The 27,969-nt window shown below is 37.3% G+C and overlaps 1 protein-coding gene across 1 annotated transcript in view; it reads right to left on the bottom strand.

Moving 5' to 3' along the window:
• The window catches only part of ANO3 (anoctamin 3), a 397,040-nt gene that overhangs the window by 259,868 nt on the left and 109,203 nt on the right, over positions 1-27,969 (bottom strand). Inside the window, exon 2 of the mRNA XM_034645910.1 lies at positions 18,276-18,350. Coding sequence (XP_034501801.1) covers positions 18,276-18,350 — 75 coding nt within the window. The remainder of the gene's footprint in view (positions 1-18,275; positions 18,351-27,969) is intronic.

Genomic DNA, 27,969 nt, shown 5'->3' with positions numbered 1-27,969 from the left:
GGCATTGTGATGCCCCCAGCTTTGTTTTTCCTTTTCAACAGTTCCTTGGAGATTCGGGGCCTTTTCTGGTTCCATACAAATTTAAGGACTATTTGTTCCAGTTCTTTGAAAAATGTCCTCGGTATTTTGATCGGGATAGCATTGAAAGTGTAGATTGCTCTGGGTAGTATGGACATTTTAACTATGTTAATTCTTCCAATCCATGAGCATGGAATATTTTTCCATCTTTTTATGTCTTCCTCAATATCTTTCAAAAGTGATCTATAGTTTCTAGCATATAGGTCCTTTACGTCTCTGGTTAAGTTAATTCCAAGGTAACGTATGGTTTTTGGTGTTATTGTAAATGGGATGGATTCCCTAATTTCTCTTTCTTCAGTCTCGTTATTCGTGTATAGAAATGCAACTGATTTCTGGGCATTGATTTTGTATCCTGCCACCTTACTGAATTGTTCTATAACTTCTAATAGTTTGGGAGTGGATTCCTTTGGGTTTTCCATATAGAGTATCATGTCATCTGCAAAGAGAGACAGTTTGACTTCTTCTTTGCCGATTTGGATACCTTTGATCCCTTTTTGTCTTCTGATTGCTGTTGCAAGGACTTCTAGTACTATGTTGAATAATAGTGGCGAGAGTGGGCATCCTTGTCGTGTTCCTGATCTTAAGGGAAAGGCTTCCAGCTTTTCCCCATTGAGAATAATGCTTGCAGTAGGCTTTTCATAGATGGCTTTTATGAGATTGAGAAATGTACCCTCTATTCCTACACTCTGAAGGGTTTTAATCAGGAAAGGATGCTGTATTTTGTCAAATGCTTTTTCTGCATCAATTGAGAGGATCATATGGTTCTTGAGTCTTTTCTTGTTGATATGATGTATCACATTGATTGATTTGCGAGTGTTGAACCATGCTTGCATCCCAGGTATGAATCCCACTTGGTCATGATGGATAATCCTTTTAATGTACTGTTGGATTCTATTAGCAAGGATCTTGTTGAGGATTTTGGCATCCATATTCATTAGAGAAATCGGTCTGTAATTCTCCTTTTTGAGGGGGTCTTTGCCTGGTTTGGGGATCAAGGTAATATTAGCCTCATAGAATGAGTTTGGTAGCTTTCCTTCTGTTTCTATTTTTTGAAATAGCTTTAGGAGAATAGGTATTATTTCTTCTTTGAATGTTTGGTAGAATTCCCCAGGAAAACCGTCTGGGCCTGGAGTTTTATTATTTGGAAGGTTGTTTATCACTGACTCAATTTCTTCATAGTTAATTGGCCTATTTAAGAAATCTATTTCTTCCTGTTTCAGTCTTGGTAGTTTATAGGTTTCCAGGAAGGCCTCCATCTCTTCCAGATTGTTTAGTTTTTTGGCATATAGCTGTTGATAAAAGTTTCTAATAATCCTTGCAATTTCAATGGTGCTGGTCGTGACCTCTCCCTTTTCAGTCATAATTTTAATAATCTCAGTCCTTTCTCTTTGTTTTTGGACAAGTTTTGCCAGTGGTCTATCAATTTTATGGATTCTCTCAAAGAACCAGCTTCTAGTCCTGTTGATCTGCTCTACTGTGGTTCTGGTCTCTAATTCATTGATTTCTGCTCTAATCTTGGTCAACTCCTTCCTTGTCAGTGGGTTAGGCCTGTCCCTCTGTTGCTGTTCCAGTTTCTTGAGGTGAGAATATAGAAACTGCATTTTAGATTTTTCTATTCTTTTGAGTGAGGCTTGGATGGCTATGTATTTCCCCCTTAGGACTGCCTTTGCAGTATCCCATAGGTTTTGGACCGTTGTGTATTCATTCTCGTTGGTCTCCATAAATTGTTTAATTTGTTTTTTGATTTCCTGGTTTATCGAGTCATTCTTGAGCAGGATGGTTCTTAGCCTCCAAGTGTTTGAGTTTCTTCCAGGTTTTTCCTTGTGGTTGAGTTCCAATTTCAGAGCGTTGTGGTCTGAGAATATGCAGGGGATAATTTCAATCTTTTGGTATTGGCTGAGACCTGTTTTGTGTCCCAGAGCATGATCTATTCTTGAGAATGTTCCATGGGCATTTGAATAGAATGAGTATTCTTTGGTTCTGGGGTGTAGTGTTCTATATATATCTATGAGGTCCAACTCGTCGAGTATGGCATTCAAAGCCTTTGATTCTTTGCTTAGTTTTTGCCAGGGTGTTCTGTCTATTTCTGATAGTGGGGTGTTGAGGTCCCCTACTATTACTGTGTTCTTATCTATATGTCTCTTTATTTTGGTTAAGAGTTGGCTTGTGTATCTTGCTGCTCCCCTGTTGGGGGCATATATATTAATAATTGTCATATCCACTTGTTGAATACTTCCTTTAAGAATAATATAGTGCCCTTCTGTATCTCTCTCTATGGCCTCTAGTTTAAAATCCAGTCTATCTGATATGAGAATTGCTACTCCAGCTTTCTTTTGAGGTCCATTTGCGTGGAAGATGGTACTCCATCCCCTTACTCTAAGTCTGAATGCATCTTTGGGTTCAAAATGAGTCTCTTGTAGACAGCAAATGGATGGGTCATGTCTTTTTATCCAATCTGCAACCCTGTGGCGTTTTATGGGAGAGTTTAAGCCATTTAGATTGATAGAGATTATTGACAGATATGATTTTAATGATGCCATTTCTCTTTAAAGTCTTTGTATCGGTTGTGACTTGCTGCTCTGTATCACTCTTGGGGCCTTTTTACCTTTATAGAGCCCCCCTTAATATCTCCTGTAGGGCTGGTTTCGTGGTTACGAAATTGGTTAATGATTGGCGATTTTGGAACGTCTTTATTTCTCCATCAATTCTGAATGACAGCTTTGCTGGATAAAGGATCCTTGGCTGCATGTTTTTCTCTGAAAGAGCTTTAAAAATGCCCCCCCAAGCCTTTCTCTCATTCCAGGTCTCTGTAGACAGGTCTGACGTAATCCTGATACCTTTGCCTTGGTACGTGAGAAATTTCTTTGCCCTGGCCGCTTTCAATACTGTATCCTTGGATCTAATATTTGCGAATTGCACTATGACATGCCGTGGCGTAGGTTTGTCCTGGTTGAGCTTGGATGGGGTCCTCTCTGCCTCTTGGACACGAATGCTTGTTTCCCTTGCTAGATTAGGGAAGTTTTCAGCTACAATTTGTTCAAATATCTCTTCTAGACCTCTGTTTTTCTCCACCCCTTCAGGGATGCCGATGATTCTGACATTGGATCGTTTCATAGAGTCAGTAATCTCCCGTAATCTACATTCGTGGGCGTGGATTTTTTTAAGACCAGCTTCTATTTTCGTTTTTTCTTCTACTAACCCATCCTCCAATTCGCTAACGCGTTCCTCTGCCTCGGTGACCCTGGCCGTCAGAGCCTCTAGTTTTGACTGCATTTGGCTCATAGAATTTTTAATTTCTGTCAGATTCACTCTCATTTCTGCCCTTAGGGATTCTATATTCTCAGTAACATTTTTGTTAATACTTTTTTCAAGTCTACTCATCATCTTGACCATTGTTGCTCTGAATTCCATTTCAGATAATTTGGATACATCCATATATATTATTTCTGTGGCAGAGGCCACAGTCTCATTATCTTTTCTTTGCTGGGGGGGACTTCTCCTTCTCGTCATTCTGATGAGGAGAGATTGCGGGGTTGTCTAAAGGCCAAATTATTGACTGGGACCCAGGCCGTGCGCCCTTGTTTTATAGAGATCTTAGGGATGTGGGCTTCTTCTTTAAAGATTTTATTTATTTATTTGAGAGAGAGAGACAGACAGTCAGCAAGAAAGGGAACCCAAGCAGGGGAGTGCGAAAAGAAGAAGCAGGCTCCCAGCGGAGAAGCCCGATGAGGGACTCCTTTCCGGAACGCTGTTATCATGCCCTAATCCGAAGACAGGCGCTTAATGACTGCACCACTCAGGCGCCCCGGGTTGTGGGCTTCTTGATTTTTCAGCCTGCCTTCTGGGGGAGGGGCCTGCCGCACCAATACTCAGGAAAACTTGTTTGGTTAGAGTCTCCATGTCCCCTGCGAGGGGGGATGGGGATGGGCACACTGTGAGCCCGTATTTCCAGTCTTTTGTTCTCTGGCGGCTTTCCCTGGCAGTCTGTTGTGCCTCTTCTAAGAGTCAGATCAGCAGCGGCCGAAATTCAGCCTCTGTCACAGAACAGAGATTGCAGCCCGTTCTCCACTGATGTTCTGGCCACTTTAACTCTGTTTCTGTTGGTGCTGCTCAACCCTGTAGCGTTCGGGCTGTTCGCCCCACACCCGGAGTCCCAGCCCTCACTTCTAGGGGCAGCGTGTCTCTGTCCTTTGTGTTTCTAACCCCACCAGCCGCCAGCTGCCAGCCACCCTGCGCACGCTCCCGGAGCTCCCGGTCTCAGTCTGCTGTCTCGCGGGTGCTGTCCACGAGTCCGCCCTCTCCCCCGTGCAGGTGGCCCGCCAGCTGCCAGCCTCCCCGCGCGCGCTCCCAGAGCTCCCGGTCTCAGTTTGGATCCAGTGAGCACACCGGATTTCCGGAGCCACGTGAGATGCTTGGTGGCACGCATCCCTGGCTCACGGTCTCAGTCTGCTCTCTCAAGGGTGCGGGTCCGAGGTCCACCCACTCCCCCGTGCAGGTGGCTACTGCTTCCCGGCGCCCGGACACAGTGGCCCCCTCCCCCTTCCGTTTATCTTCCGATATCGTGCGGTTTCACAGCTCCCTGCTTCGTACATAAATACTCAGCACTGGGGATGTTCATTTGTAGAGATCCAGATGTATCTTCCTGCGTCTCAGGCTGATTCCGTGGATGTTCCTGCTGGTCTGGTACCTGTCCAGCTCAACTCAGGGGACCGGCTGAAAAAGGGGTCCCCTACTACTCCGCCATCTTAACTCCCTCCCTCCTCGACTCTGATCTTCTTGAGAGAAGACTGAGTGTTTCTGTTTCTTCAGAGACCTGTCACACAAACTGAATGAATACTTACTAATGAATAAGTAAAGAAAGCAATTAATTTAAGTTTTAAAATGACTTCAAGAAAAATGTTGCTTTAGTGACCTGAGTAGTTGTCTTCCTTATTCAAAACCAAGGAAAATTATATTAAATCATTTACATATTTTATATATACTTATATTTAATATATTAACTACTTTCTTGGTTCTAGTTGCTATCCATCATTTGTTAAAGGCACACACAAGCTCTTCAAAAAACCAAGTGCTGTGATAAATGGAAGGGTGGAGTACAATTTAACAATTGCTTCCTCAAAGCCTAGGGTTCCTGGTCACATGTGACTGTATAACAACAGGTTAGTCCTGCTGAGAGCCAGGCTAGATGCTCAGGGAAGCACCCAGAAGTGACGTTCCTAATGGATGTATGTGACTAAGAGAAAGCATTGGAGGAAAATCAGCAGCTTCTACCTAATCTGAATCCAGCCTGAGGTGGTTTTGTTACACAGTATTTTGAAGAGACAGGAACATACAACGATTTTTTTAAGGAGATGTTTAAGAAGACAGCATTAAGAGAAGGCAGATGTGTGGAACAAAGTAGGTAATGATGGAATAAACATATTTTACGTCTCTGCTGAAAAACTGGCCATTATTTCAAGTTACCTCTAGAATGGAGTCCATGTTCATTGTTCTGCCATTCATGGAGCTCCTTGATCTGCTCTCAGCACTTTCTAATCTTGTTTCTAAAACTCTCTTACGCTCAGTTTTGGTCCTACAATGGTTTTCTTCCTCATAAACCTCTCTGCTTTTGCTGCTCCTGTTTTCTGCATTTGGAATGCTCATTCTAAAACTCCTATCCTAGTCAAGTTTTCCCAACTCCTAGTCATTGTTTAAGACCCCAGAGCAATGTCATTTCTAAGATGACGCCTTCCTCTTTCCACATCCACCCACTATACAGCCATTTAGATATGAATTTAATCTCCTATATTTCTTATAGAATATGACTAACATCATTTCATGGCATTTTTATCATGCTTGTATTATGCATTTTATATATATATATATATATATATATATACACACACACATACATGCTTTTGAAAGTAAGTAGAAATGTTTCCCCTGTTTGTCAAAAGAGTGTAATAATAAGACATTCAAATATAAGTCCAGTGTATTAATTACCTTTCAAAATTTGCATGCAAGACGGTGGCTTTTTATATTGAAATATATTTTATATTGTTTTGAAATTTTATTTATTCCAGGTAGATAATTTCATAAAGATTGGTTCTGTTCTGTTGTTTTGAAAATCTAGGATTGTAATAATTATTGATTTATTTTCTACATTTGTTCATCTTCATAAGCTCTTAAACTGATACTCTGGTCATATTGACCACTGTACCACATTTGATGAATTTCCATGCTTTTGAGCCAAATTTCCCATGAGAGTTCTGGGTGTGGAGGTAGTAGTTGTCTATGCTAGCGTCTATTCTGATAGCTTGATGCTTCTATCGACTGGTCTGGGCCTGCGCTGTAACAGTTGTTGGGGTGTTTGCCAGTTAGAGGTGGAAATGAAGTAGCTTCTGCAGTTACCTGTTTTCTTTCTAGAGAAAATATATGCGTGGCCCCTGTGAAGCTGGAGTGACTGGTTGTGAACACACTGCGGTCTCTATTTAAACATAACCAGTCCAGCTGGAGCAAAGAATGTGTCTGCTGGCTTGGCATTCTTCCAAAGACATTAAAAATGTAATATTAAGAAATGCTTTAAAAAGATAGTGTGCATGAATATTTATTTCCTGAGATGTTGTTTATTAATAACAAATCGCAAAAGAATATGTCAGTGTGAGATCCATCTTTGCAAAAAATATATGCATAGTTAGATCTATGGTAATAAAATTCAAAACACAACAAAGTCTACATAAAGAAGATATGAGTGAAGTAATTTTTTTTTCATTTGCTTACTGATATTTTAACCTTATTCTCCATTTATTCCTAGAGTGATATTATGTTCTGGGTTGCTTTTTGTTGCAGCATAATTATGAATAGCTCAAACTTTAAGAAGTGTCCTGTTTTGGACAGTAAGTCAAGCAGTCACTTTAACCACCAAATACATATTACTTATGTTAGAAAAATAAGTGTAAAAAATACAAAATGATAACTAATATTTAAAAATAATCTGGGTAGAGAATGTTATTATGCTATTTTAATCCAATAGTAGCACAGATTTAAAATTGAAAAAGAAAATCAGCACTCCTTTTTCCCCACAAGAGACAGTGACAAACTGGATTAAATCAAGATATGTACTCTATGAGAAATAAATGTTTAATGCAAAGTAATAAAGGGTGGTCATAGTGATTCCAGGTAAATGCAAATAAGAAAGTAAATAAGTCTGGCAATAGTGATATCAGTCAAGATGGAATTTCACATTAGGACTAAAATGTCGAAGAGGCACATTACCTAAAGATAAAGGTGTAATTTATAAATAAGATATAAGTCATATATTTTATGCACCAAACTGCGCAGCCTTTAACACAAAAGCAAAACAATTAGACGATCAAATCAACAAAATTGAAATTGTAATGAAAGATAATATATACTTCTTAAAAAATTTAAACAGTAGAATGGGCCAAATAACAAAGATCTAGATTGACTTACTACAATCAATGAACTTCATTTAACTGAAGTTTGTACGATCTTCATACATTATCTTTGTACTTCGTGGACATTCAGAAAAATCAATCATGTGCTTTGTTATTTCCCTTTTGTGTCTTCACTAAACTACAACTATGTTTTCCAGAACTGCCTTCCCAATACACTTCCAGGTTAAAGCTGATCAAAAAGACATTTGTGCAAGACTAGTAAACCTAAAGGAAAGCAGTAGCCACTGCAGTCTGAAGGTCACTTTGTTTTCAAGCAATGAGAGAATGACACAGGTGCAGACAGAGGTCTAGCTAGCCCCTGTTTTTCCCAGTACCATGTTCAGTTCTTTTTTTCTTCATGGCAATGCCATGCGGTAAGCAGGTGCAGAGGCCATAGTCTTTCCATAGGGGGCTCCACCAATGCTCCACCATGGTCCCTCTCCAGATTCCCTGACAAACTGTGATTTCTTTGCCATACCAAGTGCTTCAGGAGAACTGGTTAGTGGCTCTTCTCTTATTCCCCAACATCCCTTTTAGTACTATTCTCTGAAAACTCCTATAATTAGGTAAGTTCTCATTCCTATAATAAATCCCTATTCCATAATACTTGAAGTATATCTCATTCTGCTTTGCTGGTTGAACCCTGATTGATAAAAAGAACAAAAAGAAGGAAAAGTAAAGCAAAACAGAAAAAAATAATGCAGAGTATTTACAGACCACATTGTAAGATTCTAATCTAAAAAAAATCATAAATAATTTAATATGAAAAAAATATTTTCTCTGGTAGTCAGGGAACTATAAGTTAAAATAGCAAGGTATATTTTTAAGCTCTTCACATTAGCAAATATGGAAAGGAGCCATGATATCTATTTTTATAAGGGATGTTGGGAAGAGCATTCTTTCATACATTGCTTTGAAACTGTGAAGCGTTACAGCCTATTTTAACCAATAATCCATCTCTTAGAAGTCTATCTCATTCAAACAAAGCAGACATAAATAATGACCCACATGTCAGGGTGCTTATTGCATCATTGGTCTTGATAGCAAAACACTGGAACAAAACTCATAACCAGCAATATGGTAAATTATGATTTATCCTACTAAGGTATCTATCTGATTAATTGGACAGGGAGAAAATATATAGAAAGCTACGTACTGGGTAGGTAGGTTAATACAACTGTATGGAAGGAGAGAGGGAGATAGGGAAGCCAAAAAAGGAAAAAAAAAAGAAAAACAACTATACATTTAAACGCATGTGAATAACCACATGTATGCATTTATGTAAAGTTATGTATGGATAAAATGAAATTAAACATTAAAGACATTCTCATAATCTGGCCCAACCTAATTTATCCACCAGATTTCTCTGGACTTCCTAGGATAAGCTCTGTTTGGGTCAAAATATATTCCTTGATCTGCCTCACAAAAACAGCCCAAAATACTTCTCTTTGTTTCCTTTTTGGGGAATGCTCTCCATCTGCTGTTCACCATCCAAGTTCTCCCAGGCCCAGTTGATATGGCACCTCTTCTTTGAATATACCAGCCCACATGAAGTCTCTTCTCAACTTGTTCATCCTTACTAAATAATTTAGCACTTAATTATATAGAATCATGAATTGTTCTGATTCTTTTGTGCCAGTTAGTCATGTCCCTAACAATTAATCCTATTCTCAGGTTTCTATTTCTCTTAACAGATGAATCACCAAATTGTACCTTTAGTGTAATGACTGTTATGTTTAGCATAATGCCTGGTATTTGGTTTCCAAACAGGGAGACGGTTAGGAAAGTATGCAGCCCTGACCTCAGAAGATCTCAGTTAAAATTTGTGCTCTGTTACTTTCTAAAGAATATGCCTGAGTATATTTTGTTTCTCCTTAGCCTTAGTTCTGTTATTTATGAAATAGGTCTCTGATGTTTAACATAACTTTAAAACGCCTGGATTGTGGAAAGAGTTCTGAATTTAGAGTCAGCTAATCTGGCTTTGAGTCTGGACACTATGATGATTTTATCTCAGATAGCACTTAGCAATTATTTACTTGTGTCCCTGCATCCATGTAATTTTGGTCTGTCAATAGCTATGACACTTGTAACTAACACTAATGCCACCATAAAATTTATTTCCGCAACTGGTATACTTTTGAGTATGAAAGGAGTCATTATTAATGATTACATTGGATGGGATAACAGTTATAAATAAGGACTGTCTCTGGCAAACGAGAACCTATGGTGACCCCATCTAGAATAAATACTTGAACCATAGGTCCCTCATTTGTTAGTAGCAGGAGATAATTTTATTCTCTATTCACCCTTTCTGTTCTCACCCCTGCCCCTAATAGAGATGATAGGCCTTTAGTAAAACAGAATAAAGAGACAAAATATTGGTGTAACTCATCAGCCACTTGATGAAAGACAGTCAATATTAACAGGACTAAGTTTTGTTTATCTTGTCCCCTCTCAAAATTCTGAAGCTTACAAAGCAGAGATTTCAGGTTTATTAACAAGGAACAAGTCTGGTTTGGGGTCCTTTTATTAGGCTCACCTAGCATTTTTTTAAAAGGATTTGACGGCTTTGCCAACATTCAAAACTGAGATACTATAAAAATATTTGGTTTGTAACTTCTCTGGAAAAATTGGGGACATGTATTAAAATTGAAACTTGGTTATCACTTGTCAAAGGTCAAGTGGAACTGAAAAGTCAGTGCCTACTCTCTAATTCTCTAACTCATCACACTTTTCCTGAAGTTGAGGTTATGTTCCATTTACCATTCCTTTTGGGATATCGTGGACTGCCTGCCTAACTCATCTGCTTGTCCTTCTGAGACCCTAAAATATTTTTAGACATTCTGAGCTTCAGATGAACCTTGTTCCAGCAACTTGCAACAGACTCTGTCAGAGTCGTTCTGGGAGCAAAGAAGAAACGCACAGAGCTTGAAAAACTCAGATTTTGGGAGGGAAAAGGATGAGGACTAGAAAAAGAGTGGACTCTGGCCATTTTTATGGACTGATGATAATGAGATTGGAAATAATATAAAATACAGGGATTTCTATAGACTGATAACTAGATGGACTACTCATCATCTGAATACCACAGGTAGGTGTGACCATCTACAGCTGTTTTTTTCCTTTCCTTCCCCCCCAATGACATACTTACAAATCTGCCTAGAATTTATAAAAAGGATACAAAGATTACGTATAAAATAAAAGGTAATACTTATTTAACTTGTAAAACTATTGGGATTAAAACCAGTAATAAGTGGATATGACTTATAATTAGGTATACAGTGTTAAATAGCTTGATGATGATGATGATGATGATGGGTCTGTATTTATAAAGCATGATTTTTGGCTTGGGAGGTTATTAGAATACCCAGATAAAGTGTTTATTTTTTGCTTCTTATTATAGTCACTGAACATCTTCTGTTAAAAATGGAGAAAAACTCATTATTATTAATATGACTTTAATCAGTTTATCACTTATTTAACTTATTTCTTATGTTCCATGATTCCTGAATCCGGGAGTCCTAAAGAAAGGAAGAGCCAAAATCTCTGAGCACCAGGCAGCAAGGGCCATTGGAAGGGGAGACACTAACATAGAGAAGTAGACAAAAACAAAAAGAAACTTACTATTCTCACTTATCATACTAAGGGGTCACCTCATTTTGCTGCATGGTATTCCTAAAAATCCATTTTTGGCAACAGTAATTTTTACGCTGCCTCACTTACAATAATAACAGCATTAATAAGTAAAATAACAACTAACATTGAATGGGAGCTTGGTATGCTAAGCACTTATCTTAATCCTCATACTAGCCTTCTGAGTCAGTACTATTATCTCAAATTTATAAATGAGGAAACTGAGGAAGAGGGGAATTAAGGAATATACTCAAAATCCTGCAGCTAAGGAAATTCATAACTAATATATGAAAAAAAAGTAATCTGACTCTAAAGCTCAGGTAGTTGACTGCCACACAATATTAGTGCAATAATCATCTCCTAAGCCATCTTATAAGAGGCGACAAATGACTGGCTAGTGAGCTACTTCTATTTCAAGACATTGCTCAAATGCTACTCTGTTGATAAGAGTATGGAATTTGCTTGCATTGAAATTAAACTTTCGGCTGAGGACCCGCATATTGTATTTCCATCTCTTTAGGGAAAAGCAGATGTTGCTTTTTATTATTAACATTTATATATCCTTTTCCTGCTGAATTTTTTGTGTTGAGAAGAGATCCCTTGCAGTCACATTCTCTTTCTCTAAATCTCTTTCTTTCCTATATACTTCCTTCTTATTAAATTATGAAGTAATTTATGATCATATTTTATTTTATATAAGAACATACAGCTTTTTATTATAACATGATAATGAGAAAGCTTATATTTTATAACGCATTTTACAAATGATTTTGCAATTCAATAATTCTTTCAGTACTCACACACAAATCTAAGTTTGTGAAACGTGTATTATCATCTTCATTTTCATCATTTAAAAATATGAAAAACTTGCCAAGATCACATTGCTCTTATATGCCCCAGTCTGAGTTGATTCTTCTAATTCTGAATCTAATGTTCTTTTCTGTTTTCTTCATGTAATTTCTCACCTATCTCAGTGTCTATTGCAAAGGAGATCCACTACGATGTTATGATGAATGAATGAATGAATGGGCACATGCCCTAATAAAGGAAGGTCACTCCACTGCACATTTTTTTTTTACAGAACTGCTAACTTTCTCTATTTATTTGCAGAACTGAATGGGGTGGTTGCTAAGATTGGGCTTTTCTAGGATGTTATTTAGAATAAAATGATAAATAGGAGCAGCAATTTTTGGTTTGTAACAAAGAAGATTGAATTACATTCTCTGTCAATAATTTGGAATTAATTTGAGACAGAATTTCCTAAGAAAATGGAAGTAAACTATATTCCTTTGATATTTAATCATCTACCACATCCAGGAGACTAAGAGCTGTGTTATGAGGGAAGCTTCTAATAAATTAAGGGGAACATCTGGACCTTTATCCCAGAAGAATCATGTGAATCTCCCCACAGTTACTAATCTGGCTTTAAGACAAGAAGACTATCAGTCTTTAGTGTGGGAGGCAATTAGTGCTCTGCTTTATACTAGGGAATCATGCATTTGTATATACATACAAACACATACACAGTAGTCATGGACTTGCCTAATGCTTATGTTCAGAACACATATAACAAAAGCACAGACTGCTAGCTAAGGAGCTCAGATTACTGTTACAATTAACATCAGAGAAATTAATAGTACTACATAAACTTCTGGTAGTACCACTTTTTAAGGACACATTACTGTGTAGTTCATTTCATCAGCAATATTTTTGAGAACCTACCATTTAATCAGGCACTGTTCTAGGCACTGAGGGTAGTGATGAAAATAGAAAAACAAAGCAAACTTTTTTCTCCCATGTAGTGTAAATAACTGAAAGTAACAGAAGATAGTATATCAGATAAGTCCTATAAAGAAAAATACGTGCCCTGGGATGGGACAGAGGCATGCAATTTTAAGTATGTTGGCCAGGTAAGGCCCACTCAGCATTCCACTGAGGAACTGATGTTGCACAAAGTCCTGAAGGAGGTGAGGCAATAAGCCATGCACATGTCTGGGGCATTAGTGTTCCAGACAGAAGCCACAACAATACAATAGCCCGGAGGTGGGAGGAACCACCAGGAGGTACTGTGTCCTATGAGATCAACAGTAGGAGCTGAAATCTGGGGTGGTAACTGGGCGTGGCAGCTCATTTTAGGTAAGGTCTGTATGAGATAAAAGCCTTTTGAGGTTTTTGAGCAGAGGAGTGGCATTATCTGATTTAACTTGTAAAATAATTGTTGTAGCTGTTCTGTCAGGAAGAGAATGTGTGAGGGGTGGGAGGAGGGAGTAAAGACAATAGCCGACACTAATTAGAAGGTATTTCAATTTTCTGGGGAGGAGGAAGGTGATGGTCTTTTAGACCAAAGTATTAACACTGAAGGCGATAAGAAGCAGTTGGGTTATGCATAGATTTTGAAGACAGAGTCACAGGATGAGTTAACTAATCTATATGGAAAGTAAGACCATCAAGGAGACATAAGGAGTTTGGTCAGGGTAACTGGAACAATGGAATTGCAACAAAGCCTCTTGATCCAAACATACAAATGCAGCATAAAAATCTACCTTGTTAGCAAAATTTTAAGTACATAATACAGTGTTGTTAACTATACCATAACTATATCTCCAGAACTTAATCAACTTGCATAACTGAAGTTTTGTACCCTTTTGACAAACACCTTTTCTTTTCCCCTCCCCCCAGCCTGGGGTCAACACCATTCGACTTGCTACAAAAGAAAAAAAAAATAAGGGGACAGGAAGATAACTGTAGAGGTGGTGGATATGTTGATGGCATTGATTGTGGTGATGGTTTCACAGGTGTATTCATATCTCCAAATTCATCAAGTTGTATACATTAAGTGCAGCTTTTTGTGCGTCAATCAGAAGTCAATAATGTGGTTTGAAACAAAACAAGCTAAACGTCACAAAACTTGCCTCTCATTCCCAAGAAAAAAACAAACTAGTGAATACTCTGAATTGACACTAAGGAATATACAAAAATGGGTATGATGTACAGAGGATTGTTTCCATGGGGCTTCAGAAAGGAGGCAAGAGGTCTTCTCTGGTAAATCTTATTTGTGGTCACCTGGTTCTGGAGCAGGTAGGCCAGAAGCCTAGGCCTTGCTAACCGGGAAACGGGTTAGCCCCAGGATATCAATTTCTTTCTTTCTTTTTTTTTTTAAGATTTTATTTATTTATTTGACAGAGAGAGACAGCCGGCAAGAGAGGGAACACAAGCAGGGGGAGTGGGAGAGGAAGAAGCAGTCTCCCAGCGGAGGAGCCTGATGTGGGGCTCGATCCCAGGACTCTGGGATCACGCCTGAGCCGAAGGCAGATGCTTAAGGACTGAGCCACCCAGGCGCCCCAGGATATCAATTTTTTTATTAGAAATGGAAACTCCTGGGGCCCTGGGTGGCTTAGTTAAGTTTCTGCCTTTGAGTCAGGCCATGGTCTCAGGGTCCTGGGATAGAGACCCAAGTTGGGCTCCCTGCTTAGTGGGGACTCTGCTTCTCTTTTTCCCTCTCCCCCCTCTCATTTGCTCTCTTTCTCCAATAAATAAAATCTTAAAAAAATAAATGGAAACTCTTTATGAAATTTGCATATACTAGGACAGAAAGGACATACCATTTAATATTACAGGTGAACCTAAATGTGACAAGTTACTTGTGATAGAAATAAGAACTTGGAACTGTGGAATTTTTTTAAAAAATCCACTTAGAGTTGCCTAGTAAATTATCCTTCTCCTCTTTCGTCATTTATTTATCTACACATAAAATTTTGTCTGCTTATCAAGTAAAAATATTATCTCTTACACAGGTCTGAAGACAAACTAACAATATTCCTTTTCTACCAACACTTTTAGCTCTGATTTCCACAGTTGGAAATTTTGTGTGTCATTAATTTTTAGGATGGCCCCAATGTCTATAAATGGTCAAGAGCTCTGTGTTTTTAGGAGACAGATCTGGTTCAAGTACTGGTTTAGGCCCCTACAGGGAAGAAGTGGCTAGACCACAGACAATTTACTTCACATGTCTGATCCTCTTTCACCTAATCTGTATTTGATAGTAGCCCTGGCCTCACAGTGCTGCTGAGAGGAGTCAACCCACACAAAGTTTAACACAGCCTCTAGGCACATAGAATAACTTGATAAATACCAGTTCCTGCTAATATCCTAATTGTCATCCAGTGTTATCCAAAAGACTGTATTTAGTCATGGGATTCTTCACTGACTTATCATTTATCCTCTCCAATTTCCAGTCCATCTTCTGGGTGTACAAAAACTTCCGATTATTTCCTGTGTATACTACTTAATACAAGAAAGCTATTTAGAGGCAAAATAGTGAATGGTGCTAAGTACTACAGAAATAATAGTGAACTTTATACCAGAGAAAAGCTGGCCTACTGATTCCTAAGAGGCACCCTGAGGTAATAGATTGATTTTTAGCTACAGTCTCAGAAATCTGACATTGACAGAAGGAAGCAGAACATTTTTCATAGGTGGAGTCATGGCAACCAAGTTCTCAGGATATATAATAATACCAATACAGTGTTGGGGAAACTGGATAACCAGATATAGAAGAGGGAAATTAGACCCCTTTCTTATACCACTCTCAAAAATTAACTCGAAGTGGATTAAAGGTGTAAATAGAAGACTCACAAGTATAAAACTACTAGAAGAAAACACACAGAAGATGCTCCTTGACTTTCGTCTTGCCAACATTTTTTTTGGATATGACAAAAAAAAAAATCACAAAAAGTGCCAGCAACAATAGTAAAAATAAACAAGTAAGACTAAGTCAAACTAAAAACCTTCTCAACAGCCAAGAAACAATCAGCAAAAAAAGGAAACCTATAGAATGGAAGAAAATATTTGCTAACGATCTATAAGGAGTTAATATTCAAAATGTATAAGCAACTCCTATAATTCAATAGCAAAAAAAATAATTTTTGATTAAAAACTGGATAAAGGACTTGAATAGACATTTTCTGAAGACATACAAATGGCCGAGTACATGAAAAGATGCCCAACATCACTAATCATTAGGGAAGCTGAAACCACAATGAGATATCACTTCATACCTGTTAGAATGGCTATTATCAAAAAAACAAGAAATAATAAATGTTGGCAAGGTTGTGGAGGAAGAGGAATACTTGTGAACTGTCGGTGGGAATGTAAACGGGCATAGCCACTATGAAAATAGTATGGAGGTTGCTGGGGACCTAATGTACAGCATGGACTATAATTAACAACACTGTATTGTATTTTTGAAAGTTAAGAGAGATCTTAAAAATTATCACCACACACACAAAGAAGTAATTATCTAAAGGCTTGAGGGTTAACTAACCTGATTGTGGTAATCATTTCACAATGTATACATCATACCTTAAACTTACATAAATTATATGTCAATATCTCAATAAGCCTGGGGAAAAATGATACCAATACAATACTAAATGAAATTATTCTTATATCATAGAAAATAGTACTGCTTTGGGTACTGGCAGTTATGGCATATAATAAGTACATACATTTCCCAAAATACACACACTAGAAATTGGATTCTAATGCAAACATTTCTGTCAAGCCTAAAATCAAGGCAAGGTAAGTGAGTTGTACAATTTGAAAGGTTAGTAGCGCTAGGCTGTGATACCTCAATGGGCCCATAGACATATGGTGCTGAGGCAGGGGGATATCCTGAGCCAGAGTCAATTCTTCCATTAAAAGTTCTCTAATAAGTATTGCCGATGTTTGCCTCTCTGTTTTCATGTTTTCTTGTTTGAGCTATATACCTTCTGGGCGATCTATTCTCTAACCATGACAATTTAGTTAACTGTATTAGTCAGTAACCAATAGCCTTATTCTTTCTCTTTATGACTGGATCCCAAGAAGGAGTTGATTGCTAAGTGTAGTTTGCATTTATCTGCTTTTATCTATTATGTGTTGGTTCATTGTTAACTATTAACCTTTTAAGGTTTGGGGGCAGTTTGCTGTTTTATGTAGATATATGTTCATACATGTCTTCCTCAAATTATGATGATATGTCGCAATAAATCTATTGTAATTTGAAAATATTGTTAGTCAATAATGCATGTAGTACACCTAACCTACATCATAGCTTAGCCTAGCCTATTTTAAATGTGCTCAGAACACTAACAGTTGGGCAAAGTCATCTAACACAAAGCCTATTTTATAATAAAGTTCTGGTGATCTCATGTGATTTTCTGAATACTCTACTCAAAGCGAAAAACAGAATGGTTATATGGGTACAGGATGATTCTAAGTATATCGGATCTTTGCCCTCGTGATTGTGTGGCTGTCTGCCTGGGAGCTGCGGCTGCCACTGCCCAGAATCATAAGCATATGGTATGCAGATCACTAGCCCAGAAAAGACCAAAATTCAAAGTACGGTTTCTCCTGAATGCTTATCACTTTTGCACAACCATGAAGCAGAAAAACTGTAAGTTAAACTGCAAGTTAATCACAAGTCAGGGACTGCCTATATATATATAAATTACATATAATATAGATTCTATATAATCTACATTAAATATCTTACATTAAAAGGTATAAGTGTATATCAAATGGTTTGGCAGTGGCCTTTAGCTGATTAATTTATTAATACTTATCAATCTACTATTTTATAATGTGAACATTTCCCCCCAAAGATTTATTTATTTATTTGTGGGAGAGAGAGAGGGGTGGGAGAGGAGAAGATAGAATCTTCAAGCAGGCTCCCTGCCAAGTGTAGAGCAGGACCTGGGGCTTGATCTCAAGACTCATGAGGTCACAACCCGAGCTAAAACCAAGAGACTGACGCTTAACTGACAGAGCCAGCCAGGCACCACATGTGAATACATTTCTTAAGAATAAGTGATACAAAGGTTTTCGTATGTAAGATCTTGCATAAGACATTAATAAGTAAATGCAATTTCACTAGAAACTTGGGATAAAGCTAAATAAATTACAGATATGAATGTGCTTTGCAAACTGCATAATAAGCTAAAGTGTCACATTGATAATTAATAACACGAATATGATAATGCGAATTAGTGTTAAATTTTCACTCCCCACAAAGACTCTGGAGTTGCTACTCCATTATATTGAAGCAAAGTTGGTGGGAGCACCTGAAAATCTACCCTCATAACTCACCTTTATTATGTTTGCCTTTGGCAGCCCCCACACTCTTCTCCAGCCCACAATGAGTTGAGCACAAATTTTGCAAGCCTGTAACAGGGAAGAAAAGAACAAGAAAAATTTTGCTTAGAAACTCAGTAGACCAGAAAGAGAATAGAAAATTATCATGAAAAAAAAGAGCTTTTCACGTTGACTACAGCTGCTGTAAAACTGCTATCTGGTATAGGTCAAATTAGTTATAGAGAAGTGTGTAGGAAGACACAACTTTTCAGTAAATTGCATTAGAAACTAAGCAGGTGGGTAGGTCTATGTGCTGTTATGCAAGCTAATTTAGCTGTCAACTTTGAAAAAGCTTAGAATGGCTAGATTTTCCAATTACTTTTTCCCTGGGTGAGTAATACCCTCTTCTATTATCCTGCTCTCCCAAACTCAAAAGCCGTATCTTTCTTTTTGTTCACTCCCTGCTCTTCTGTGCAACCATACTAAATCACCAGAATTCCCTGAACATGACCTCTACTTCTTTGCCTCTGGAATTTTGGTCAATCTTTTCTCTGTACCTAAAATGCCTTCTCTACCCACAAGATGAATGGAAAGTCTGATCTTCTTTTAAAGGAAGACTCAGTTCCAAGGCTACCTTGACAGGCACTGTTCTAAGTGACACCTTCATTTAGAAATAATCATTCCCTTTAAATTAGCCTTCCTCCAGAAATGTTTCTAAGCCTCAAAAGATACCAAACAAAATATAGTGGATAGTATATACTCAGAAATAGGAATAATAATAACTACCTTGTAATATTGTTGTAAACATTAAAGTTTGTGTATGTAAAGTAGCATTTGTGATGTTAAGTTCTGGCCTAGGTCCGAGTTCATAGTAAGTATAATAAGTGGTAGCAATCAACAGCTTCTTATGCCTATAATTATAGTAATTCCTTCATCTTTATCTGTATGCCTCCCTCATTACACAATTGATTCCTTGAAGGTGGAATTCATTTGAATTCATTTCTGTATCCCTCTCCCCATTCCCAATTAACTAATGTTTGGCACAGTGCCTTGTACTTAGTAAGCTTTTTTTTTTTTTCAGTAAAAATTGCCTAAGCTTATTCAATTAATATGTAGGTGTGATGTTGTGATTTATAATAAAGAATATATATTTGGTCTTTGTCTTCCTTCTGGTACAGAGCTCCTAAAACCCTTGGAGTTTCCTAAGTGATGAGAGCATAGAATTATCTTTTGTTATGTTTTGTTATGTTAATGAGATGACTTTTGGAAAGCACCTAAGGAGTAGGGCTAGCTGCCAGGACAGCCCAACCAGGTGGTTAGAGTTGGAACTTCCATCCTACTCCCTGACCTCTGGGGAGGAGAAAGGCTAGAGACTGAATTCAATCACTAAGGGCCAATGATTTCATCAATCATGCCTAGGTAATGAAGCCTCCATGAAATCCCAAAAAGATGGAGTTCAGAGCACTTTGGGATTGATGAATACTTGGAGATTTGGTGGGAGTGGCACACCTGAGAGGACGTGGAGGCTCCATTCTCCTTCTCACATCCCTTGCCGTATGCATTTCTTCCATCTGGCTGTTCCTGAGATACATCCTTTTTTTGATCAACTGGTGATCTGGTAAGTAAAATGTTTGAGTTCTGTGAGCCTCTCTAACAAATTAAGTGAACCCAAGGAAGGAAAGGACCGTGGGAATTTGTGATTTATAGCCAGTTGGTAAGAAGTACAGGTAACAACCTAAACTTGCTACTAGCATCTGAATCCAAGGAGGCGGTTGCTGGAAGGTCAAATTTGTAGCTAGTCCATCAGAAGCACAGGTGATCACCTGGAATTATGACTGGTATTTGGAGTTGGGTAGGGTGGGGAGGGCAGTCTTACAGGACTGAGCCCATAACCTATGGAATCCAAGGCTATCTCCAGGTATTCAGAGTCATAATTGAGCTGAATTTTAAGACACTCAGCTGGTATCCTAAGAATTGCTTATTGATGTGGGGATTCCTCCTCACACTAGAATTGGTAGAAGAATGTATTTGGTATGTAACCCCACACTTTAGTAGCATATCAACTCAATAAAATTGGTTTCATACAATAACAGAAATAAAATAATTCTCTAGTTTGTCCTTTATTTTGATTCTGAAGTTTGAATATTCTTATAAGGGCATGGTTTTGAGAAATTTAATGATCACCAGATAAACATGTAATAGTCTATTTTATAATAGTAGAGTTTGTTTTATAATAGTAGAGTTTATTTTATACTATGTTGTACAAAATGCCTTTAAATATCAGCTTATGGATCATAAACTGAAAGGAACTTGAGGACTATTTAATCTAACCCTACTTATTTCACAGATGAACCAACTGAGACCCAGGGTGTGGTATTATGGGCTTTGTAGGAGATACGGGCTTGGTAGGAGTTATTCCAAGATATATTTGGAAGTCACAGAGCTGAGACCTGCCCAGGTTTCTTACCTAGCACTTATGCAGAAGGCTATTTAGGTTTTTCCAGTTGTGTTATGGATATAAGAAATGTGCTATTAATGACAAAACAGATAAAATTATTTTGGGGGGACAAAGACAGGATTTTTTTTTTCGNATATAAGAAATGTGCTATTAATGACAAAACAGATAAAATTATTTTGGGGGGACAAAGACAGGATTTTTTTTTTTTTCGGAATGGCCATAATAATTTTATTTTATTTATTTATTTTTTTTAAGATTTTATTTATTTATTTGACAGAGATAGAGACAGCCAGTGAGAGAGGGAACACAAGCAGGGGGAGTGGGAGAGGAAGAAGCAGGCTCACAGCAGAGGAGCCTGACGTGGGGCTCGATCCCACAACGCCGGGATCACGCCCTGAGCCGAAGGCAGACGCTTAACCGCTGTGCCACCCAGGCGCCCCCATAATAATTTTAAACTAAATATTTTCAGTTAAATCTTCAGTATTCAAGCTGGATTTGAAAATTATAAAGAATTTGGATAGACCAAGGAGATTACAAGGTTAGTTCAAGTGTGAGAAATAATGAGTGAAAGTATGAGACTAGAATAGCAAAGGCTTTGTTAGAGGCCTGTTTGTAGAACTCAGGCCAACAAATGCACAGAATGACATAAGGAAGCTGAGAAACATGTAATCCAATTCAATCATGTGATGGTCAACAAAACTGAAACATCTTGTCTTTTTCACTAAATCATTAACTGCATCTGAAGGATACTGAAGAGAGGGCCTAAAATTATTGAAAGCAAGTTTAAGAAGACACATCTGGCAATTGTGTGTAGAAGATTATGTGTAGATCTCCAAAGATCATCTGGGAATTCTTAAAAGGATTGAAACTCCAATTAAGGTTGTAGCAGTAGAAACTCAAATACATAAGTAAACATTGTGAAAGAAATATCAGAAAACCTCAATTGGCTGGAGAATTGGATAAAGGGGAGAGACAGAAATAAATAATAGTTTATGTTAATATTTCAAGTTACAGAGCCCTGACATATAATTTCCATTGACCAAGTGGGGAGGAGTGTCAGGTAGATATGACATAGGATAGGCTTAGTTTCAGACATACTAACTTTGGGTTGAATCTGAGATAATGCAGTATGTGGGTTCACAAGCCTGAGGGAGAGATAGGAGCAGTAGACACAGATTGAGATGTTATGCACATAAAGGTGAAGGCTGAACCTATATAAGGAGTAAGAAAAATAGGAAGAAAAAGCACAGGCCAATGATCACACTGGTTTCAGAAGAAAGGAAACCAATGAAGATGTGAAGAGCCATAAGTGGAGTATTTGGGGAAAAAAACAAAACTGAAAATACTGAAAAAGCTAAAAATACTATGGTGTTGATCTTGGAAGAACATTGTATCTTNTCCCTCTCTCACTGGCTGTCTCTATCTCTGTCAAATAAATAAATAAAATCTTAAAATAAATAAATAAATAAAATAAAATTATTATGGCCATTCCGAAAAAAAAAAAAATCCTGNAAATGTGGCTGGAAAGTTTGTCCACTATGTCTATGTTTATCAATTTCAAAAGACCAGTTTCTGTGTCAGTATGTATATCTGGCCGAATGTTTCCAATCTTGTGTGAAAAATTATAGAATGTTCAGTAAAGAATATTGAAAGAAGAAAACCACATTAGACTAATTCATCCTCAGAAACACAAAAGTGAATTAAAATGTTTCATTAAAATTTTGGTTTTTAAGTAAGTCCAGACTACTTGTAAATATTAGAAATCAAACTTGCTATTGCTGTAAAACCCCTCTGTTATGAAGATTTATGACTAAGGCAAAAATTAGGTCTGTAGTCTGACTCAGTGGAAAAGCCTACACTAATCTGGTTGAAGAGCCTAAATACAGTGACAAATCTGAACACCAACGTCATCAGAGGAGCTGCATATGATGTTGAAAGGAAGGGTGGCCAATGTCAGAAGTCGTTGAAATGCAAAAGCTGAGACTCATCAATGTTGCTTGCAAACCACTCACTGGTTCAATGAATAATGATCTCTAAATCAGAATGAATTATACGCTGTATATGCTGAGGCAACTTAACCTACAATTGTTTTTCTTGATTAGGATCAGTTGCTAGTGTGAATTTTTTTTTTTCTTTTGAAAGAAATAATGCTCGTTTGTTCATTAGTTCAGAATGAAAGTGAGTCAAGACCAACTAAGTAGATACTTCTTAGGAAGTTCACTTTTCCTTAATTTCTGTGTCTGTAAAATGAGGGGATGGTAGTGGATGATCTGAAGTCCCTACTCTCTTATTAAAAAGTAGTTTCTAAATTACTCAACTGAGGGGCGCCTGGGTGGCACAGCGGTTAAGCGTCTGCCTTCGGCTCCNTAAAATGAGGGGATGGTAGTGGATGATCTGAAGTCCCTACTCTCTTATTAAAAAGTAGTTTCTAAATTACTCAACTGGGGTGATAATATGTTTCTTATCAAACCTTCTGCAACCTGACTTTTCACATAGTTGTAATACAGATATGGATGTAGGTATGGGATATGTAATATGATCTAGGTAAAGCATTGAATTTAATCANATAAAATGTGGCTGGAAAGTTTGTCCACTATGTCTATGTTTATCAATTTCAAAAGACCAGTTTCTGTGTCAGTATGTATATCTGGCCGAATGTTTCCAATCTTGTGTGAAAAATTATAGAATGTTCAGTAAAGAATATTGAAAGAAGAAAACCACATTAGACTAATTCATCCTCAGAAACACAAAAGTGAATTAAAATGTTTCATTAAAATTTTGGTTTTTAAGTAAGTCCAGACTACTTGTAAATATTAGAAATCAAACTTGCTATTGCTGTAAAACCCCTCTGTTATGAAGATTTATGACTAAGGCAAAAATTAGGTCTGTAGTCTGACTCAGTGGAAAAGCCTACACTAATCTGGTTGAAGAGCCTAAATACAGTGACATATCTGAACACCAACGTCATCAGAGGAGCTGCATATGATGTTGAAAGGAAGGATGGCCAATGTCAGAAGTCGTTGAAATGCAAAAGCTGAGACTCATCAATGTTGCTTGCAAACCACTCACTGATTCAATGAATAATGATCTCTAAATCAGAATGAATTATACGCTGTACATGCTGAGGCAATTTAACCTACAATTGTTTTTCTTGATTAGGATCAGTTGCTAGTGTGAATTTTTTTTTTCTTTTGAAAGAAATAATGCTCGTTTGTTCATTAGTTCAGAATGAAAGTGAGTCAAGACCAACTAAGTAGATACTTCTTAGGAAGTTCACTTTTCCTTAATTTCTGTGTCTGTAAAATGAGGGGATGGTAGTGGATGATCTGAAGTCCCTACTCTCTTATTAAAAAGTAGTTTCTAAATTACTCAACTGAGGGGCGCCTGGGTGGCACAGCGGTTAAGCGTCTGCCTTCGGCTCCGGGCGTGATCCCGGCGTTATCGGATCGAGCCCCACATCAGGCTCCTCTGCTATGAGCCTGCTTCTCCCTCTCCCGCTCCCCCTGCTTGTGTTCCCTCTCTCGCTGGCTGTCTATGTCTCTGTCGAATAAATAAATAAAATCTTTAAAAAAAAAATAAATAAATTACTCAACTGGGGTGATAATATGTTTCTTATCAAACCTTCCAACCTGACTTTTCACATAGTTGTAATACAGATATGGATGTAGGTATGGGATATGTAATATGATCTAGGTAAAGCATTGAATTTAATCATCAGATTGAAGTGAAATTGATCAACCCATGTGGCACATCACCAGGTGCCAGGAAGAGACAGCCATAGGATTTCTCTTTTATGGGGCCAAATAAGTGTATTTCTGAGCACATTCTCTGACTACCATCCAATAAAATTAGAAATTAATTATAAAAGTTTTTAGAAATCTAATATTAACAACCGAATGAAAGAGGAAATCAAGACACACTTTAAATTGCAGTCATTCCTTAACATATATAAGGAGATTGTTCTTGAAAAAGAGGGTGCAAACTTAGGAACAATTAAAGAGTACAAATTAAAACAAAATGCCATGAGATTGCCAATATTTCTAAAAACACTGATAATAGCTACGGTTGGCAGCCTGTAGAGAAATGGGAGCTGCCATATACTGTTGATAGGACTTCAACCTGGCAAGTCCCACTTAGGAAGGCAGTTTGGCAGTAACTTAAAAACTGAAAATACACATACATTTTAATGGGGCAATTCTACTACTTCTGAGAATCTCGCTTCCTGAAACACACATACTAAGCCCAAATACAGATGCACAGTGTTGTTTATTGCTATATCGTGTATAAAGTTGGAAAAAAAACCCATAAAAAACAACTGTATGTCAAAATTTTACAATCCTATGAAGAAGCCATTAAAATGAATGAGGTGAGGGATCCTGGCTCACTCAGTTGGTAGAGCATATGACTCCTGATCTTGGGGTTTTGAGTTCAAGCCCCAAGTTAGGTGTAGAGATTACTTGAAAATAAAATCTTAAAAAAATGAATGAGATGGATCTACATGTACTAATATGGGAAGATATTATTCTTAAGTGAAAAATTAAGTTTCAAAAACTATTATACTATGACCTCCCTAGGTGTAACCTACACTTATAATATGTATTTACCTGTACTACATAAATTAGCAAGACCACAGAGTAATGCATACTTTAAGATTTAATAGTAGTTACCTGTGGCGAGTGGCTTTGGAAGGAAATGGGGAACTTACATTTCATTATTATAAAATTTTATAACAGTCTTCAATTTGAGAAAATTAATTTCAAATAGAATAGCTTAATATGAATTTAATGAGTAAAAAGTTAATGCTGCATTATTGTTCCTCTTTGGTGACTTTTATATAACATATGAATCTTTCACACTAAAGCATTATATAGACATTAAACTAAATTGACTATCGCTGTATGTACTTAAGTATAATATTTAAAAATAATTTAATAGGTCAGGGCGCCTGGTTGGCTTGTCAGTGGAGCATGTGACTCTTAATCTCAGGGTCCTGAGTTAAAGCCCCACATTGGGTATGAAGCCTACTTAAAATAAAATTTAAAAAAAAAGGAAATAAAAATTAAAAGTGATAAGTTTAAGTCACTTAAAAAATCCTAAATGGAAAACTTGCTCTATTCTAAAAGCAAACTTAAAATATAAAAAATCTTAAAAATTATGTAAATGCTAAAGGATATTAAGCCTCACAAGTAATCAAAGAAACCAAGAATATGGCTTGTATTATCAAAGCTAAAATGGATAATAAGAATTGTGAGAGTTTGATCACAAGGCACTTTTATATATTGCTGGTGGCAATAATTTTTCTTATGGTGTTATAATATCATATATATTATATGTATATATATACACACATATATATAGCTACATAAAAGCTGAAAGTAGATATTTTAGGGTATTAAAAATGCTAATCTCCAAATAGTATTTTAGACTTGTTATTTTCTTCTCTGAACTTTAAATACATTCTAGCAGTTGGAATTTGTTATCTCTGTTACTTCTGTAGTGAGATAAATATAAAAAGAATGTTAAAAGTAGTATTTAAAGACTTTAGCTTATTCATTAGAATAATCAGAGGTATTATGACTTTTGCCATTTTTTTTTAGTGAACTCTTATACATTAACTACTTCTATATGAAGAGGCCTTTCTCCTCACTTCTCTAAAGGTTGAAGTAACCTTCAATTTATGTATAAGGAATTATGTGAGACAGATACCACATGATGACTGGCATTTTGGCTGGATCTTGGCAGGTGCCTTCATAGCCTCTGCCCAGTACCTGGAGCTTAGCAGGGCTGAATCACCAGCCTCTTCCCCACTTGGAAATTTTTGATATTAATCATTCTCCACCACCTTTAACCATACTAATTATTCTAACAGAAGCAGGATTTATTTCTATCATAAGGCTTAAAAATGAGATGAAAAGGCAAAGGTCTATCTCAATCTTACTTCTTTTCCTTTGAGGCTACATCACTGGAGAAAAAATAAAATAGTCTATGGTCTGTGGTATTAAGAGTTTAAGTCTCTGTGGAACTATGGGAGCATAAACATCTTTGGTTTAAATCCTTCATTCATGTCTCTGTCACACACACACACGTGTACACACACACACCCCTCTAGCCTGCATCACAGGATGGTACAGGGACAGAGTCAAAAGGGATATTAGATCCTGTCATCCAGCAGTTTTAGAATCATGATCCTTAGAGCATTTGGGCTCTGTGTAGCTTCTCAAGGAAACCTAAGAAGGCGTGAGGATGTTCAGAGAGTAGAAACCTGAGTCGCCGGAGCTCTGGTTTAAATAAAAACTTTACTTCACTTTTATTTCTCATACAGCCCAGGTGCGGCCACTTTACAAATATCTCAACCACTGATCAAGTTCATTTTACTCATTTAATAGGTTCGGAAACAAGTGTCCCAGAAAGTTCAGTTACTTAACCAAGTTATAAGTCTATGGCAGAGATAGGGTAAGATATCTAGATTTTTAATTCCAAATGGAAATTGGAAAGCTAATGACAGTGGTAATTCTCTGTAATACTGAATTTTCCATGGGGTTGCATTAGCTTATGAAACTCACATTATGAAGAGGCAATTAAGAAAATGGAGAGGTAACCAGGCAACAACAGTGCCATTTTCTGAACAGTGTGAGTGGTATTCTGCAGGCATAGGTTACTTCTGCTTCAACTGAGCTGCTGCATATATGAGAGAAGACAGGTTGAGCATCTGCTGGGAAATAGGATAGACCTTTTTCTACACACCTGTTCTGCAGAAGAATATCCATAATGAAAGCTCCAGCAGCTTGCTCCTATGTGACTGCCAAAATCTGAACAAGTAATACCCCCTGACCATATCATAACATAAGGCAGAGTTGGATCTGTGCTATGGCTCTTGTGTACCACTCCCTCTCCCCTGGGCTTTGGTTTTCCTAATCTGTAATAAGGAGAATGAGATTGATCTCTAAAATAGTTTTCAATGCTTACATACTCAGTTATGTTAGTTGGGGTGTGGTTCTTTTTGTTTGCTTTTAAAATCAGGTTCAGTGTCAAGAGGGAAAAAGCCAAAAGGAGGAAAAATATTAGCAACTGTCTTAGACACACATTATCAAGCATTTGTATTATTTTTTTAAAATACCATCTCAGACAAGCTATAACATGAATATTATTTAAAAGGATGCTTTTGAATAGAATAGGAAATATATAGGACAATTTATTTTTAAATATGAGATGGGTGTTGTGCATATCACATCAATTCTATGTGCACACCTG

Source organism: Ailuropoda melanoleuca, chromosome 16, assembly GCF_002007445.2.
Source record: "Ailuropoda melanoleuca isolate Jingjing chromosome 16, ASM200744v2, whole genome shotgun sequence".
In the NCBI taxonomy this organism is placed as follows: domain Eukaryota; kingdom Metazoa; phylum Chordata; class Mammalia; order Carnivora; family Ursidae; genus Ailuropoda; species Ailuropoda melanoleuca.
Note: the sequence above shows the minus strand (reverse complement) of the source record. Positions and strands in the feature narration are given on the sequence as shown.